The sequence below is a fragment of the Coturnix japonica genome, chromosome 5, assembly GCF_054131305.1.
Source record: "Coturnix japonica strain WE chromosome 5, WE-NBRP24, whole genome shotgun sequence".
In the NCBI taxonomy this organism is placed as follows: Eukaryota; Metazoa; Chordata; class Aves; order Galliformes; family Phasianidae; genus Coturnix; species Coturnix japonica.
In genome coordinates this window covers 37,542,395-37,560,980 of record NC_140667.1, presented here as the reverse complement: position 1 = coordinate 37,560,980, position 18,586 = coordinate 37,542,395, and the positions used below count along the sequence as shown (strand labels likewise).

General features: G+C 39.6%; 1 protein-coding gene across 10 annotated transcripts in view; it reads left to right on the top strand.

Annotated features, from left to right (window-relative positions):
* The window catches only part of LOC107315106 (uncharacterized), a 149,059-nt gene that overhangs the window by 41,131 nt on the left and 89,342 nt on the right, over positions 1-18,586 (top strand). For 4 of the 10 annotated variants that reach the window (XR_014946723.1, XR_014946722.1, XR_014946724.1 and 1 more), the window contains exon 2: positions 423-567. The exons of 5 other annotated variants lie outside the window; for them this stretch is intronic. Coding sequence is in view for 1 of the 5 variants with exons in the window: in XM_085549246.1 (XP_085405372.1) it covers positions 11,508-11,531 (24 nt within the window). In the remaining 4 variants the exon portion in view is untranslated. Of the gene's footprint in view, positions 1-422; positions 568-11,469; positions 11,532-18,586 lie in introns of all 10 variants that reach the window. One more of the 10 variants, XM_085549246.1, reaches the window with a different exon arrangement.

Genomic DNA, 18,586 nt, shown 5'->3' with positions numbered 1-18,586 from the left:
TTAGATTGTGCTTTAAAAGGTTTAGGTCTCATTTTTTCAACCAGAAATGCAGAAGGACTAACTTTTCTTTTTGGTGTTTCAATGAGAGTTTTTACCTAACTGCACAGCATTACTGCCAGTCTTTAAGAACAGAATGAAATATAGATAAACTGTAGACTACATAAAAATGATAGCCTTAGAGTACTGCATTCAGTTTCACCTGGTCTATCACAGGTGTCTGCAGAAATAGAAGTGTTTCAAAACCAGGCTAGCTAAGATATTTGAGAAACAGGCTGTTTCAACTGAGGAAAAATAGTTGGAGTAAGTATGAGGAGTAGGTTCAATTTTCCATGCAAAATGAAATCCAAAATAATTGCTGTGTAGATTTGAATTGTTAGATTCTTGGAGATTTTAAATTCTCCTCTCCCTGTTTTTCTTAATAGGCTGGAGACTTTTGGTGAATTTAAGCATCTGTGATGAATCTTGCCAGGCCCAGCAGAGAAGCCTTGATGAGGACACAGGCCACTCCTACAAAGCACCATGGCAGCTCTTTTCAGATGAAAAATATTAATTTTCCATAGGAAGCAGGTATGTCCCACAGTATTTTAATTATGTAAAAAGTGACTGATCTGGGGGAAGAATGGGAAGAACTTCCAGTTTTCAGTATGTAAAAAAAAAATTTGTCATGAGACATGAATTCTTACTGTGTTCTGAAATACCAGAGTAACAAAACACTAAATCTGGAAAATGTCAGTCGTAAAACCTTTGGAAAGGAAATCAAGCAGCAAACTGGTGTTCTTAGTTGTAATGGGTGGTTTCTAACGCTTGCTACCTAGAGAGGGGCAGAGATATCAGTAGAGATTGCAGCCTGGTAATTCTACTCACTGTTTATCAATTGCCAGCACTCATTTCTATTCAGTGTCAAGTTTGGGTTAATTACAATAAGGTTGCTTTCAATTGTTAGGTTAGGTTAATTACTGTTGGGTATTCCCTGTTGTCACTGGCCTCAGCCCTGTTTACTTCCAGCAAAATACAAATTCACACTGAGACTAAGAAAGTGTGGATCTGTACGTGATTAAAAAGTCAGTGTAGCAGCCTTGTTGCATATGCTTCTATTGTCCAAAGCTTCCCCTGCATTTTTAACCAGAGGAGGATAGGTTGGGAGCATCCCCATCCATGTGTCCCTGCTATGCTACTTTATACAACAGGCAGTGCAGTCTTAGTGTACCTTTTGCCTCCACATGAAACTCTTCTCCTACAGAACCTTCAGAGCTAGAATCTCTGCAAAAGATATCCTGTCTTTCATTTAATACTGTCTGGGTAGTATCATCTCACTTACTGATCAACTGACTGATGGAGCCAAAACCTGCAGATTAGCCTTTGGGCTCCAGTTCTTCAAAGTGTGGCAGCCTTAGCAAGCTACCATAGTGAAAGTAGCATCAACTGGGCCTTTATTTCTTGTAAGCAACTCTTCAATCCCAGATCACTGTATCTTTCTAAACTGAATCCTCCTGGATGGATTTGGTGTGTCCTTTTGTCATTAATATGGCCATGCTGCCTGTAAGACAGCCTTGTACACTGGGCTAACCATTAAATTTAAAGCCCAGAACTTATGTGTTTAGAAACACCTGCTAGTGAAGTCAAACGGTCAGTATTTAGAAAAAGCAAGTGTCCCGTGTCAAAGTTGTGAGACATGAAAAGAAGCAACTAAGAAGGAAGATTCACTACAGTCCTTCTGTTTTCAAAAACTCTGAATTAATTTAAATTTGCAATCTGGTGTTCACTGATGAGGTAGGCTGGCTGTATTCAGATGTATTCCTGTTATTTGCATGGTTGGGAAAGGAAGAAATTTTGGAGCGTAGTGAAGTTTTTCCAGAAACCACGTGCTTCTTTTCCCTGTCTGCTTGCAGAAAATGTAAATGTGAATGTGTTTCCTGGTGATTGTCCAGATGATAGCCTCTTCGGCATTCCACCGAACGGCCACCTGTCTGCCTGTAATAAATGATGGCTATAAAGTGAAGTGATTGCAGCTGTGATACAGCCAGAGGCATTTGTTTATATTCTTATAATATGTATCAGATTGAATAGAAATTATCACTTACAATTGACAAATGGAGAGTGGAGATAGTTGGTAGGTATGAGGAAGCTCAGCCAGAGCTGGACCAGCTGCAAACTTTCTTTGGTGAGGGCTGTCTGCAGAATGCAGGTGTTGAGCCAGCCAGTGATTAATGGTGTGGCTGGGTGCTCACTTGTGTTAATGATCCACGTGTCTTTGGATCGCAGTGCATGGTCCAGAAAACCTCATGTTGCTTCTCAAAAATGAGTAGAACCTGCAGTTTTGAGGGTGACATGTGTAAGTAAATAAATGGGTGGCCAAATTAGAGGAGCATTCCTGGATATTTCATCAGGAGAAAAGTATTGCTCTGCAGTGTTATCCCTCACTATTTTAGTAGTGCACAAGACCAGGATTGCTGAATCTAATCAGAGCACTCCTGACTGGATGCATTATATGTTACTTTGACAGTAGTACTGTTAATTAAGCAGGGAAAATGTCTGTTCCTTAGGCCTCTTTCTGACCAAAAGAGTGGCTTGTATTACTGGTTTCCTGAATTACTGTGAATGGCTTCTCTTTGTGTAGGCACAGAACTTTCTTTTCTACACTGAGAATCTCTGTCCAAGTGAAAAGCTTCAGATCTGGCTGGAAAGATGGTCAAGTATGCTGCAAATTTGCAAACAAGCTAAATGCTTTAGGTTCCCAATAGCATTTACCCCCTTGCTAAGTCTTGAGGGAGAAATTGGAGGTGAAGAAAAATCTTGGACCAAAGATGGAAAAGTGAGACAAGCAATATCATTGCTACTGCTTGACATACATTTAAAAACAGGCTGAACAAATCTCTAGGAGCTGTGTAGCTGGTAGATGTGGTAGGATAAGTGCCTTCTACAAACTGTTGTTTTTAAAAGTCTGCATGTGGAAAGCTGTATCTGCAGGTGTCTGTAGTGACATGCTGTCTGAAGCTAGTTGGAACTGGAGATGTTGAAAGTCTAGTAGGAGTGATTAACAAAGCAAAGTACAAGCAGCGAGAGTGCTGCAGTTCAGATCAGTTCCTTCTGTTGAGCATGTGTCCCAATTTGGTATGAAACAATAAATTTTGTATCATAATCTAGAGATGTTATGTAGAAGAAAAAATATGGGATATGAAGCAAGCTGTACCATAGATTTAAATGTCCTCTTACACAATTTTTCCTCTCTGAAAATGTTCCACCAAGAGTCTCTTATAGAATACAGAGCTGATATGAATGAAAGCTCAGAATGAGCAAGGCCTAACACACAGCTACTGCCAGAAGTGAGAATATACTCTGTTGTAAGCTGCCTTTTTGCTCATCTTTCTATTTTCTGAAGTGCTACCTAGTACCTGGTGAGGCAAACTATCCTTTAATTCTTACAGTCTTGCCCCACATATGTCTCTTCTGTTTGGTAGAAAATGTGTGTCCCAAATATTTGAGAATTCAAACCCCTGCTGATTGATAACTTTAGGGAGTGCTGCCGGTCAACCCTGTACAAGGACTTTCAACTTGGAACAAAATGCTATTTTAGTTAGCTGCTCAGAGACTGAGTAACTATTAGGGAGAAAGTTAAACACTAGTTGAATAATTGGAAACGCTAAAAAAAATAAAGCGTCTGTTTTTATTAATTCCTAATAATTCATTAGCCTCAGGGATGGCTGTTACTTTTGGTTTCCTCATCAGCAGAGGCTATTGGATACAAATGAACACGTTCTTCTTTTGCTGCTAACATCTAAAAGGCAAATGATGCTTTGTCTGGCCTCCATGGGGCAACAAACTATTTTGTCTGCAGATCCACTGGCCTTGGCTTGCTTTCTTGTCTTACATTTCATTCTACATTGTGCATTTGTGCAGTGAGAAGGCTTCTTGCCAGAGGTCTGGCTTAGAATGCGCTACTCTGCTCACTGATGCTTGGTCTCACTAGGACAGACAGTTCCTTACAAAAGTTCATAAATCATAAATGCATGATGTGATCAATACAACCCTTCTGTATTGAAATTTCAACAAACAGCTTGCCTAAGCAAGTAGGAGGTTGAGCTGGGTACATATATGCACTGCAAGTCCTGCTATGTCTATCAGCACATTGCTTTCAGGTATTTTGTCACAGATGCTGGCACTCTAAGCCTCTAGAACGATAATTTAGATGTGTTTCTGTTTGTGGAGCATCGTTCAAGAGTAGGAAACGATTTTTATCCCTCTGTTTAGGATGACATACTTTGATGTCACAGCTGTGGGTTTGTATTCCTGGTTCTGTTACTGAGAACTCAATAGTGGTCTCTGTTACAGTTTTCTATGGGGCAGTAATGCCCCATACTATTCCAAAGTCTTCAGGCATGTAAACAATGTTTTGTGAGGGGAAAAAACCTGCAAGTCTTAATTCTAGATTCTATGATAAAAGAGTAACTCAAATTTAATTTCAAAGAATTAAATTGTCCATGCAAAGCTTACAAAAGCAGAGCTTTGGCACTTATTTAAAATCTGAAAGTGCTCTCAGTAAGAAAAAACTCATATTACTATAGCTTTACTATACCTTCTTTATTTATTACATTCACCAGTTCTTGTCCTTGTTTAATCTAAAGTAGCACAGGACCAGGTTTTAAGGGGGAATGTAAGGCAACCTGCTTTTTTCTGTTGATGTCTGATACTGGGAAGAGAAGGAGGTACTTATAACTTTGCTTAGTGCCTAAATGCCACTTTATCATGGTATCACTGCTGTTGCATTTTTCTGACTGGTATTTACGTAGTTTCTGCAGTTTCAGTATAGCCAGCCGTGCTTGCTTGCTTTAAAGTTAACTCAATAGCACCTTCTGTGCTCTTACTTTGTTCTCTAGTAACTGAAATTGAAAGTATCTAATGTCATGTTCATTTGAGCTTAAGGAACATTTAATATGAAGTAGAAATAGATCAGCAGGCAGTGACAGCATATCTCAACAGTATAGGGTGCTAAATTCATTAAACACTGTGAGCTCAAATTAGTAAAATTTCAGGAGATACAAAAGACCATAAGCTATATTGATTAGGTGGCTGAAACGTGGATATTTTTGTAGCTGCAAGGGCTTTCCTTTCCACAGAACTGTAGGAGTTAAAGGCACCTCAAGAGATCATCAAATCCAACCCCCCTGCCAAAGCAGGTTCTCTACAATAGGTTGCATGAGTAGGCAATCCAGATGTTGAATTTCATATGCCCATAGATGACGTCTCCACAACCACTCTGGGCAACCTATTGCAGTGCTCCTTCACCCCTACTGTAAAGACATTCTTTCATATGTTTGTACAGAAGTTCCCAGAAGTGCTACCTCTGCTCTGGATAACTGTATAGGTATGAGAGGTGTAGAATCTCTTGATGTGTCCTATGACAGAACAACTCAACATACTGATAGTGCATAATCATGCTCTGGAGCTGACTTGTAGCAGTGATAATAACTTTCCCTGTAGTTTTCCACTAAAGAACCACCATAAGCTTTATATGGGTCAGTGAATTAAGTGCCCCATATGACATCAGTTTCTCTTGTTATACTTGTTCTAAGGGGATGAAGGAAACTAAGCATGATGGGAAATGAAGGCAACTAGTTGAAGCTACATGCAGACCAGCCAGCTTTGTCCACTAAGCAAAAGTGAAATTTGCTAAGAGGTAAATAGCTTTTGGATCCTGACTTGCAACCACCTGCTCACACCACTAGGCAGTGCTTGTTTTTCTCTTTGCCTCTTTCCTCTTCTCTTTAGTTCTTCCTTTTGCCATCTGAACCAATTCCAAGAGGAGACAGCTAAGAACACAGTAACTTGGGGTAGGAATCTTTCCCCTCCACTCTCACTCCTCACTCCCATTCCTGTCCATACAAGATTGATAATGAAACCAATACCTTTCACCGGCGTAATTTTCATATTTAATGAGCGTGACTCAAAAACTATTACATTAATTAGTCAAATCCCACAAATCGTTAATGGTGCACGCTGTAATTAATATTGTATTCAATTAAAAGCTGACCTGTTTCAGGTGCCTTCCCCTGGTTTGGGGGGCTTTTTGAAGACAGCGTATGTTCCAGTGCCTGAGGCCAAGACTTTTATTTTGTTCCAGTGATGGGCAAGGAGATATTCTTTTCTGTTTTGCTTTTGTTTTGTTTTTTTTTCCCTCCATGAACATATGCTGGTTTCTCCCCCCACCTCCATCTCCAAACGTGCTGCTATCACTATACAGACAACCTGCTTGCTGTGATTTATGGGTTAGCACAGTGCAGGGCTCACAGACTGGAAAATTTCCAGTTTACACAAGAATTCCCTGAAAAATGAGCTTGGTTAATTTATTTCTTTCATTAACGAGTTCGAACTGTGAGATAATCTGAAACCCACCACCCTCCCCTTCACAAACCCTGAGAAGCTCAAAAGGCCCCTGTTCAGCTTCCAGAGGGCCACAATTCACTTTTTCACTAGTTGTGGGCAAGAAGTGTGTGATTGAAACTAATTTCTGAAATTTCTTTATACAATTTGTTTCTTTGTTTGTTACTTCTTTGAAGGGCAAGGGTAGAGACCCTAGGTCCTAATGTTAATATTCCAGGCCTGTTTTAGTGGTCTTGCTGCTTTATCTTGCTGAAGCCTGTGGTTTTGCTGCTTGCTAGGTCTGTGAGAGCAGGGTGCAGACCTTGAGCTAAGTCTCTGTTTAGATGCTCCCTTCTATTCAGCTGTGGTTCATTGGCTGCTTAAGATCCACAGAGCGTATCCAGTACTTTCCTGTTGTGTTTCCTCCTGTTCATTAGAAGGTGACGAGTTGTACATAGGTCTAGTTATGATGCTCCTGTGTGTCGCTGATTTGGACACCACTGGGTACTGTGACCTTGTTGTTGGGAGATATCTCTCATTTAGAGCTATTTACAACCCATTTTTGCATTTCCTTTCCTTCCAGCAGTTATGTCTGTTTTCATGTGCTCCATAGTGTATCCATTCCATGCTGCATGGGTTGGAATATGCTTGCTTGTCCCTTCAGCAGAATCACAGACCTTGTTGTAACTCCCTCCTGTTTTCCTATGTTCTGCCATGCTGAGAACCAATACTGAATATAGCCCTAAATCTTCTCGTTAATGATGAATAAAGAGAAGTTATTATCACTCCTTTGTCTCACAACAATTGCCTTTAGATGCATGTTAAAAAAATAATTGTAGTGAAATCATCCTGTGTGCTTTTCAACAATATTGTATTTGCTCTGACCAAAGGATTTTCTACCAGTTCACTGCTCTCTAAACAACTCTTTGATTCTGTATCCATGTGTTATTTTCCCCTACCAATAGATATTTATCCATACTAAGTTTCTGCAGAGCAGAAGGAAAAAGATGCTCTTCTCACTGAAAATTCTTTTTCAGGACATTTTTTTCTTAAGTTAGGTCATTTTTAAGGAAATAAGAAAAGCCAAATTGCATAGATACCTTGTGAATACCTATTATTCACCTCAAAATCAATAGAATGTTCTGAGAAGGAGTTTTATTTGGTGACATTAAAGACTTCAATGGCAAATCCAGTAACAGTATCCACATATTGATGCCTATTCATTAGTCCAGCTAAAATGTTTATTTAGTACTTAACACATTTATTATGTGTTTAAGTGGATCTCTAAAAAAGTCTTTCTAGTGAATGTTTGGGCTCCTGTAGTGATGCTGACAGTGGAATTGCTACTTGCAGTCGCCATGTGTGGTGCTCTGTCAAGCATTTTGAGGAATCCTAGAGATCTCCATGCTGTAAGCTAAAAACTAGTTAGTGTGGATGATGCGAGCATGCGGTACTTGTCTGTTGCTTTTTGTTCTATGTTAGGAATTGTTACATACTGTATTAAGTATCTAGAAGTTGCCAACTGAATAAAGTTATCACTAATGCTTTTAACCTGCATATTTTTCTATTGGAAAGGTAGATATCAAGTTGCTAGAGTGGAGATTGCTGTGGGAATGTTGGGGTGATTGGAAGTGCTGACATTAAATCTTGTACTAAGCTTCTGAGCCTCTATTCACTGAGGATCTGAAAATGTTAGTGAGACCCAGTCAGCAAGAGTCAGTGAGCTGGCTTCTGTTCTGCCCTCCTGGCTGTGCACTGCAGGTTGCTGCTGTGGCTGGCACTGCACAGCAGCGAGCACCCTGTGGCTGGGCGAGTGCTGACAGATGTGATGTCCCACAGGAGCATGGTAAGCATCCTGTGATTAAGAGATAGCAAGGGTCAGGCAAAATTTACTTGCATGTTATTTTTTTTCTCGTCATTGCTCCTAGCTATGCAAACTGAGAGTAGACTGTTCAGAAAGACTGAGGCATTTATTTTAGGTCTTTTGTAAAAAGCTGTTTTTAATTTTTTACAAGTACCTTGACAAGCATATTGCTACATACAAGCATGATTCTCTGAGAAGCTGCAGAAATAAGTGCTGCACATATCTGTGCAAGAAGCAGGAAGAGTATACCTGTTAATTCCTGACTACCTCTTTAACATAATGTAGGCAGTTCTTGGACAGCCAGTTGGATTGCTAGTTGTGCCCTCTATGTTCTTTTAAGAGCACTTTGGAATTTGCTGGCAAAACAAGTGAGCACTTCCCACATGTTTACATTATGTAACACTATAATTATCTTAGTCATATGGACTACAATGATTTGTGTTGAACAGGTGAGCAGATTTTTGACTTGAACTGATGACTTGCTCCTTTCCATTACTATGCTGAGCCATGTGGTTAGGGAAAGCCAAGTAGATTTCCTGTTATTTTCAGGAGCTGGAGTTTTCCCTGGAGAAAGTGGTGTTGTTCACCAGGGAAACTCAAGGCAGAGCGAAGTGGAGTGCATACTGAGACTGAGTTTCTTTCTTCTATCCAGAGACTAAAGTTAATGGGGTAGCATGAGGCATCCTCGTGGCGCACAGCTGTACAGTCATTGTGTATCTGGCAGTTGTTTTTTTCCCATCATTAGGAAATTTATTGTGCCTAAATGAAGGAAAGTCTGATTTTTTTGGGGGGGGATATACATGAAAATGTACAAACTTCTTAATAGGAAAGCAAGAGGGATTCTCTAACTCTTGGTTACTGTACCTAAGTAGTCTCGATCTAAATGTAATCTCTAAGATAGGCGAACAGAAATCCTTTTGATTGTGTTATGTTGCATATGCAAGACAAGGCAGCTAAACCATGAGAAGAAGCCTTGACATGATTATTGCTTAATAAACTTTGGATAAAAGAAGAGAAAGGGTTCTTTACATTTGAACTTCTTATCATTCCAAGGTAGAAGGAAATGAAAATATTAGTTGGAAAATGTTTCTTCTTCCTCTGATTCATAGGACACTTCCACTCCTTTAACATAATGTGCAGATGACAACAAAGTCAAGTAAAAGTGATTGACTATCTCCTGAAAGTATCAAAAATACACGATTCAGCTCTTTGGCCTGGGAAAACTATACTTGTAGGTCAGAAGTCATTAGGGTAGTACATCTCTGAATATGTTTTTTGTTTTTTTTTTCTTTTTATTTTGTCAAAATTCTGCCTGTTGAGAATGTGATTTTTGCTGAGAAACTCATTTGGGGGGTAGATAAAAACAATATGCCTATACATTTTATTATTTAGAATCTTTATCAATTAGTAAATCACAACGGATTGAAGTTGGTACATCCATAAAAAGAAGAAATGGAGAGCATCACCCTGGGATATGGTACACTGCAGCAATTATCCATCTCACCTGTTAGCAAATACAATGCTGTTCTTAGCAGCTCAATCACAAGTTCCTTCCAGAGGCTCCAGCAGGTACAGCTAAAATACAGACCTAGTCTTCAGACCTCATCCTTTATGGAAAGGCAACTGTGTTTTATAAACAATTCTGATTTGAATTCTTCAATTCTAGCCTTTTCTTTAATCAATTTGCTTTGACATTCCTTTTCATATGAACTTTCTAAGTAGATTCTGTATCTTGTTCTTACATCTGTTGAATTCTAGCCAGCATGATACTGCTAATTTGTGCCCTTTTCAGGCAACAAGTACTTCAGAAACCTGTTTTTCCTCACTTCTTGTAGGGTAAGATGGCATTTTTACCTGCCACAATAATATCATGCTGAGCCCATTGTAGCTGATCTTCGTGGAGAAATCTCTTTGTCATAATCAGTTCTGTATGCCTGCCTCTAATGAGTCTATACTGACAGATGCATATATACAGGTATGACTGCTGAAAGCTGTCCTTCACAACTACGAGGAGTCTGTCTGAGATCAGAATGTTCCTGTTACTAATTAACTATTCCAGCAAAGCAATGCTACACTTAAAGAACTTAAGGCAACAGGTTGCTAGTAATATCTTTTCTTAGCTGGCTCTGCCATTTGTTCCCCGGCTGCTTATAAAGCATAGTTCATTTTATCTGTGTCTTCTTCATTGTTTCTGCCTTACAGCCTTGCCTGTTGTCTACTAAATCTTCTAGCCTTGAGCCCAGAGGTCTTTCATTCACATTTATTTTTCTTTCCAAAGGCTGAATTAGTATCAGTGGCCAATCTGTAGCTACCCAGAAGCCTCTTGATTTGAGAGATAATAGAGTACTTGCTTTATTTCATGTCCAGTGTATCTTATTTCTAATCTCATGTATGGGGACGTTGTCTTGACTTTAAATCAAGTTGCCTGCATTCCAAGTTCTGTCCTGATGGAATATGCCTGAATTCACTCTACCTGTGAACATTCATGTACACAATCACAATATTTACATCTAAAGTTACCTTTTCGTTTTTCTTCCAGTTGAAGCTCCTTTCCCCTCATTTTTGTTGCACATCTATCATACCCTGGAGCAGCTACTGCTAATTCATTAGGTACTTCTCAGGGACAGAAGCAGAATTCCTCTTCTGCTTGGTGTGGAAGTCACCTGCTTGGGACTGAGCCACAGATGTCAAGAAGGGACCAGTTGCTGTGCTCCAAAACACATGTGGTTCTGTCACTTCAAATAAACATTTTTCTTGTTTACAAAGAACGTACATAAAGCTTTTTCTTAAATACAGCAAAGGCAAACAAAAAGTAGCATTTTCTGGTCCTGATAAGATAGGCTAATGTCAAACCCCAAGCCCAGATCAAATCTCTCATTTTCCTCCTCAAGCTCTCTCACTTTGCTTCATGATTACTTTCAGCTTCTGCTGCATACATCTCCACCAATTCATGCTGATATTGTTGTGTTTCATTTCTCAAGGAGACCAAAGGAAGAAACTCAGATTTGAAAGATTTTGTTACCTGTTGTCTTGGATCTAGAGGTGGCAAATGCAACAGCATCTAGGACTAGACTTGTAAACAGATGTTTCATCAGCTTCAAGTGCAATGTGATGGGTTATGATCTTTAACTATCTAAGAACTGTTTTAATACCCTAAATATGACAATTTATGTGTTATCCCCATTTAACCAATGGCAGTTGTATTAAAGAACCAAACACTTGGCTTTCTGAATGTTGATATCTTTCAGAAAGCAGAAAACACCTGTTCTTTTCCATTCACAACACCATGGAGTTGCTACCTATGCATAAGGTAGGCAGTTGTGAACTCTGAGTATGTGTCTCTGTGTGTTTGTGTGTGTGTGTGTGTCTCCATTCTAAGTACAGGAAGAAAATCCAACAATATTTCACTGAAATGAGAAATGTTATTCTGCAGATTAAAGCCGTGCGGGGCCTGGTTTTGTCTTTATTTATGCCTTTCTATTTCCTTCTCTGCTGACATGGGTGCACATGCCGGGAAGCACTGAAGGACATAATTGGCGTTGTGAAAAATTATTGGGAAGCCAGAACGTTCCCTTGCAGTGATCCCCCCCTTCTCTTTCCCATCTGTCACCATCTAATGTGACAAAGTTTTTATCGGGCATTGAGGCAGAGGAGATTAAAAGTAAATACTGCAATCAGGAAGCAGCTGGGGGGAAAATGTAACACATTTCACACTAAGCTGAACAGCTCATCAACTTAGCCTTGTATATCTACGGCGGATGAGAGGGAGGGAGGGCTGCAGGGGGATGGTGTAGCGCAACATGCTCCTCCGCACTGGGAGGCTGAAGAGGATCATGTGTTTTCTTATACAAATAGGGTTCATGCTTTCTGACACTTAGGGAAAAACAACAACAATTAACCAAAAAAAAAAAAAAAAGAAAGAAAAGAAAAAAAAAAGAAAAACCAATCAGGAGCTCAGTAGTTTTCTACTTGCTTTTGTAACAAACTCATGTAAAACGCTGTTTCCTCATGCACTGATTAACAGTTTTTAGTATGCCCTTTGTGCTTTCATGTTCATCCTAGGTAGTGCCATGCCTGAGTGTAGCTCTGGCTGCTGTGGGCTCCTGTTGCACCATCTCTGGGAAAGGTGTGTTGGCTAAATGGGAACCATTGTGTGCAGACAGATATGATGATGCTGTAGGCTTGTGAAGCTGAACATTGCAGTCTTTGAATCACACTATGTTAAGCACTGTTATGTTTTGTCTAAACTGATCTGCTTGGAAAGGCCAGGGAACTTGCAAGTTTTATTTTATTAAGGTTATATTGCTTCATTTTATGATTGTATATAAAAGTTAAGGTATTTGAGTGCTACCTGTCACATTGTCTTCTAAGGCTTTTAAAAGTCATTGCTTTCAATTGCAAAATATTGGCTATATCTTCTTCCTTTTTGATAGTAGTGATATGATGTGAGCTCAGTGCTGGTGAACAAAATGTAGGCTGATGCTTGTGGATGGCTGTCAGAATACTCCCTCTTTATACTTGGGATAGATAAAGTTGGTGTAGGCTTACTTGGCATCTCCGTCCTTCTGAATGTGACTTCTTCTATGGAAAGAATGGATTATCCTAGACTGGGGAGGATCTCAGTCTCCAGCATTTGTTTGATCCTTGACTCTTCATCTGAGTGCCAGTAAAAGTTCAATATATGTTATTTATGCTGCCATTTCAGTGTGAAGTAAAGGCTGTTTTGCCAGGAAACGGACTCTGACCCTGTTGCCTTAACTACATAATTTGATAGGATTTCCTTAATTCAGAATTACTTCATGGCTTTCTTATCACTTGTTCCTCAGTGTTGATGAGGTGTCCCGTGGTTGTTAGCAAGTCGTTGAAGAATAAAAAAATTGTAAAATCTTTTCAATTACTTGCTGAATAATAAGATCAGACGATGTCTCGCTGCATGAGATGAACTTATTTTTCTGCTTCTGTTTTCAAGGGTGCCCTCAGTCAGCCTGTGCAGTTTGCATCATGTTGCTCATTGGTAGCCTACTCTGGTTGTGTCACTTTGGGGTTGTCCAGTTAGAAAAGCTTAGTCAAGTTGTGTAGTTCATGACTAAGACTGTTCTATCCTCAAACAGTAACTACAGGATGATTCTTCGGCTTCTCTGAAGCTTCCAAACAGCAGATTGTAAGAATTTCTTGCTATTCTCCAAGTGCGCGTGTTTTTTCTTATAAAAAGTTGGCTCTGATCTCATGAGTTTGGTGGATTTCATAATCAATAAAGAATGACAAACAGGATAATTATGGAAGTCCATGGTTTCTAAACATTTGATTGGTAGAGAGAGTGGAACCTGTAACTTCTGGTGTTAACTAAATAAATCCTGCTATTGGACTGTCAGCAATGCATGTTTTGACTGTACTGAAGTATTGATGTTATTGGCTAAGGAACTTTTTCCATTGTATGGAAAGGAGTGAGATAAGGATTTAAAATGTGTTAAAAAGCCATTAGTACACTTTTCCTGATAGCCCTGCATTGCCAAAATTAGGCAAATTTTTGAGATTTGTTTTTCGGTGGCTTATATGAGCTACTTTTTAGTGTTTGACAGCTGAGTTCTGGTAATGCTCTCTGCAAAAAGTAAGTACCTGCCCTCATGGTGCTACTTATTTGCTGTCTTGCTGATAAAGTAACATGCTTTATCCTTAGGTCTGTGCGCCTTGATCTGGTCCTCTGTCTCACTGTTCCTCCAAACGTGTGAAGGCCATTGTCATCTTACAGGCTAAAACTAGAATTGTCACCCTTATTCTCACTCCACTCCTAGTTACATCAAAGCCAGAAGGTGGCCCATGAGTCATGATGGCATGCAGTACATAAGACACAAGAGGAATTAAGTGAAGAAGGAGGCTGGAAAAAGTGCTAGATGAGCAGAGGAGTGTGCAGGAGAGGATTGATTGGGCTGGGACTTGAAAACCTTCAGAGTTTAAGATTCCCCAGTTTCTCTGGATGACATGTTCCACTGTTGAGTTATGGTGAAAATATTTTTCCATGTACTCAGTTACAACTTTCCTTCTTGAAGGAGATGGCCACGGTGTGTCATCCTTCTCACCCCAAACTGAACAAAGAAGTCAAGTGGGTAGTGTTCTTCAAATCATTAGCATAGAGCATCATGCTATGGCTAACTATCTGGTCATTATTATTACTGTTCTTCTGAGTCTCATAGAAGCCCATACAACCTATCTTGATGGCTTCTAGTAGTCAACTGATTGTAGCTTTCTGCTTAATAGTGTGTGGGGTTGTTGTTGTTCATTTGTTTTTTAAACAAGAAGGAACTGTCTGTTAAACAGCTACTGCCTCAGAGTGCAGTCACATGCAGGTAGGCTCAGTCCTTGGAGATGACCCCTGCAAGGACTGCTTTTCTGCAGAAAGTCCTGCTAGTAGCACGGAAAGTTGCGCTTTCAAAGGACTAGGAAGATGGTTTGCTGCTAAATACGCTGTTTTTTGGATAAGACGTAAAACTGAGGTTCTGAACACTTGCGTATTTACGTAAGTGCTTCCTGACTCTCTCCTAGGTGTATTATAAAGAGTGCTTGTGCTTTGTTTGGGCAATACCAAGTACCATGATGAAGTGCAAGTAACTCAATGGGATTTATACGAGCTTATGAAGCGGAGAATAAACCCCATAGTTTTCACAGTAAATCAATTTGTAAAGCGCTTTGGGATCTTTCTGGATGAAAGGCGCTATATAAATGTAAGCCATGACCATTCATCATTATTGAATATGAAATAGAGATATACACTCTATCAAGCTAGCAGCAATAGGCTTGGGCTCATGATTGCTCACAGGGCCCAATCAATCATCAGATCACGACATAATGCAGCTAGAATTAAAAAAAAAAAAAAAAGGGAAAACTCACAGCAAATCATTCCAAGCAATGCAATTAATGGGCATCCAGTATAAATAGTGATCTTAGGCAGGGAGCCTGGGCTTTTCCTGAGCAGTAGAGCTGATTCCAGAACCATACTGTGTGAAAGAGAATTACTTATCTAGTATTAGCAGGGGAAGGTTCCTCACCAGCAGTATGCCATATAGACACTCACTACAGTTAGACTAAAAAGACATTGTGACTGTGGTTTTCAGAATTGCCTTCCCGCCCCATCCCCCATTTGGGAAGTGACACAGAAAAATGTTTTGGTTTTTTTTTTTTTTTGTAGAGAATGTTAGATTCTGTTCTATATCAGGTCACAGAGATGCTGTACTTAGGATTTTTTTTACTAAGCTGTAGCCCAGGCATCTAGCCTCAGTTGTTATCTGTAGCATCTATGGCTTCTGCAGTACAGTGTGCACCTAAATCAGTGTTCATAGGAAGCAAGGACTGGGACCAGGCTGCCTTGCGTGCCAGGGTGTATAATCTAATTTATGTTGCTTATCCTTGGAGAGACTGACTGCCATAATGTGCTCTATTTTATGCCAATTAAGATGAATGAAATGTAGGCTGCTCTAGTACTTGGCTTCAAGAGTCATGCAAATTGAGAGCTCTCTGCACTCAGACAAGAGCTCTTTCTGTCCATATAATTGCCTAATGAGAGAGGGCAATACCTGGTGTGAACTTCTTCCTATTTCAACTGTGCTGATGTGACTGTCTCTCAAATGCTGAAATGCTACGAGATACAATATTCTACTCTCATTTTCTGTTTTTACCAAAGATTGAAAATTGATACAATTTAAGGGAGGGGAGTGAACACTGGAATAAGAAAGTGGGGGAAGTGAATCAACAATCTCATTACATAAGACCTGTTTTATCACAGGTCAATTTAGAAAAAATAGGTAACCCTCCTACTCTTCTACTGCTGTGATGACCACGTGGCAGTCTGCACACAGCCTATAGTGCCTGTGTTGCTGCCTGCAGTAATCTTAATCTCCAGCGCAGAGGCATAGCTTGAAATTTTACAATGATATGACACAATAGGATGAGAGATAACTGCCTCAAAGTGCACCATGGATGGTTCAGGTTGATTATTAGGAAAAACTTATTCTCCAAAAGAGTGGTCAGGTATTGAAACAGGTGGCCAAGGGAAGCGGTGAAGTCATTGTTCCTGGAGGTGTTCAAGAAATGTGTAGATGTGGCACTGAAGGACATGGTTTAGTGGTCATAGTGATGATGGGTTTACAGTTGAACTAGATGATCTTAGAGGTCTTTTCCAGCCTTCATAATTCTCTTACTCCATGTTCTGGAATCACTAGCTAGAGCTGATCCAGTCTCAGGCATCCTTTCTGTGCCAGAGGTGCTGCTATAGCAATTCAATTGAGAGATGGAGGATTCTGAATGATGAACCCATAGTTCCTATAGAACCTTTGCACAAGATCTGCTGGCAGTTACCAGTGCAGCTATTTTAACTCATACTTTACTGTAGCTTTATGATGACGTATGTACAAATAGAAGCTGGGACTCTGTTACTGCTTGGCCTTGTTGTCAAAGTGGGGTAAAGAAATCAGAGATATGAAAGATCAGAGAAGTTACTGGAAGTAGCTGTAGTCTTACTCTGTAGACTGTGTAGCTTGGAAAGGAGCTTGGGTTGTAAAGAAATTGCCATGGTAGCAAGAAATGACAAGAAAGTAGATCTTTAATTCACTTGCTCTCAGGGGATTCATATCCCAAGCACTCGGAAATGGGAAGGGTGTTTCTGTTTCTTCCATTTAGGTGCAGATATTGGGCTCCCCTGCTTCTGAAGGTTAACAGAATACAGGCTAACAGTAAACTCTTGCAAACACTAAATTGTGTCATGATCGTAGAGTGAGCCACATGTACTGAGAAAGTCATTCATTTTTTCCCATCAAAGATTAGTTAATTGGAAAATACTCAGTGCAGTTCATATCTCAGTACATCTCTAAGAACCCATAATGCATGCAACTTCTGATGCTGCAAACTTTAAATATGGTAAGAGTATGTTTTCTCTTAATTTTTCCTAGCTTTTCAGCAGAGTGGGTATTTCTTGTAAGGTATTTCAGCCACAGCTTAATCTTTTCTATTTGAAAATGGTTCACTTTCTAACATCTCTTTTTTACAGAACCATAGAATCATTAAAATTGGAAGGGACATTTAAAGGTCATGTAGCCCAACTGCCCTGCAAAGAACAGGGACATCTATAGATAGAGCCTTGTCCAAACAACTTATATTGGATAGTGTATTTTCAAGCTCTTTTCTGGTTTCCCATGTCACAAACCTTTAGCACGTACCTCAAATCCATGCACATAAATCGACATAGATCTGTGAACTATTATTTCTGACTCTGAAATTCTTACCTTTGCAACATAACATAGCAGCTGCATTGTTTCTTCTAGCAGCAATCGATATCCTTTCACTCAGGCTATTAATAGCTTCTTGATTCATTAATTAGTTAATGTAGCTAATTTTGTAGCTTCTTGATTAATTGGTTAATCAAGTAATGTTGTTTGTGGTACTTCTACATGTAAAGTGTAATCTAAGTATGAAGTGGTATTATATTATCGTTTTTGTTTTAATGCTGTCTCAGTTCACCAAATCCTACCAAACAGTTTATTCTGGCAGAACATGTTAATATTAGACCTGCTATGAAGTTCTTTTGGTTTGCATGAATGGAGATTAGTTATATATAAGGCCAGAACAAACAAAATAGATACCTAGACTAGGTTGTCAAGGGAATTTCTATAGTTGGTAGATGTTTCTTAAGCTAAGAATATACCTGGAAAGATATACCTGGCAGTAGCAGCATCACTGTCTGCCTGGCTACTAAATATAGCAAAAGTAATGTAGCTTAGTTGACAGAGTTTCTATCCGCTTTATATTTTCCCACTCTGTACAGTTCTGATGATATTACTGAGTTTGCGTTATGAAGTTTTGTGAATGTGTTTACATTCTTCACAAAATCACATCTCACTAAAATCACAGGGACGGATGGTGGCAAAGATACTTGCTAACTCCAGAATCAAGGAAAGGAAGATTCATAGGCCAGGCAGATTATTAAAAGCTGGAATAGACAGTCAAGTCTATGTATAGGTTAATAACAGGTTCATAATAAAGGGAAGAATTACTGTAGCACTGGATTCCATAGTATTAAAAAAAATGTGAACTAGCACCCAGGGCAAAGGCAGGGAGTAAGAGATGACCCAAACTATGCTGTGTTTTGTAGTACAACCTGGAAAGTTGTTTTGGGTCACTATGATTAGACCTCTGGATGCATTAGGCCAGTGCCCCAGGGACACCCTCTTTCTCCTTCTGTTCCATTTCTAATCCTCTTTCAGTATCTGCTCTAGGCTATTCCCAGAGATAATATTCTAATGTTGATTGTAGCCTTTCCTGACATAGCTACTAGTGTTGGTCAAAATGGATCTTGTTCTGGGAAGTTATAGTGCTTGG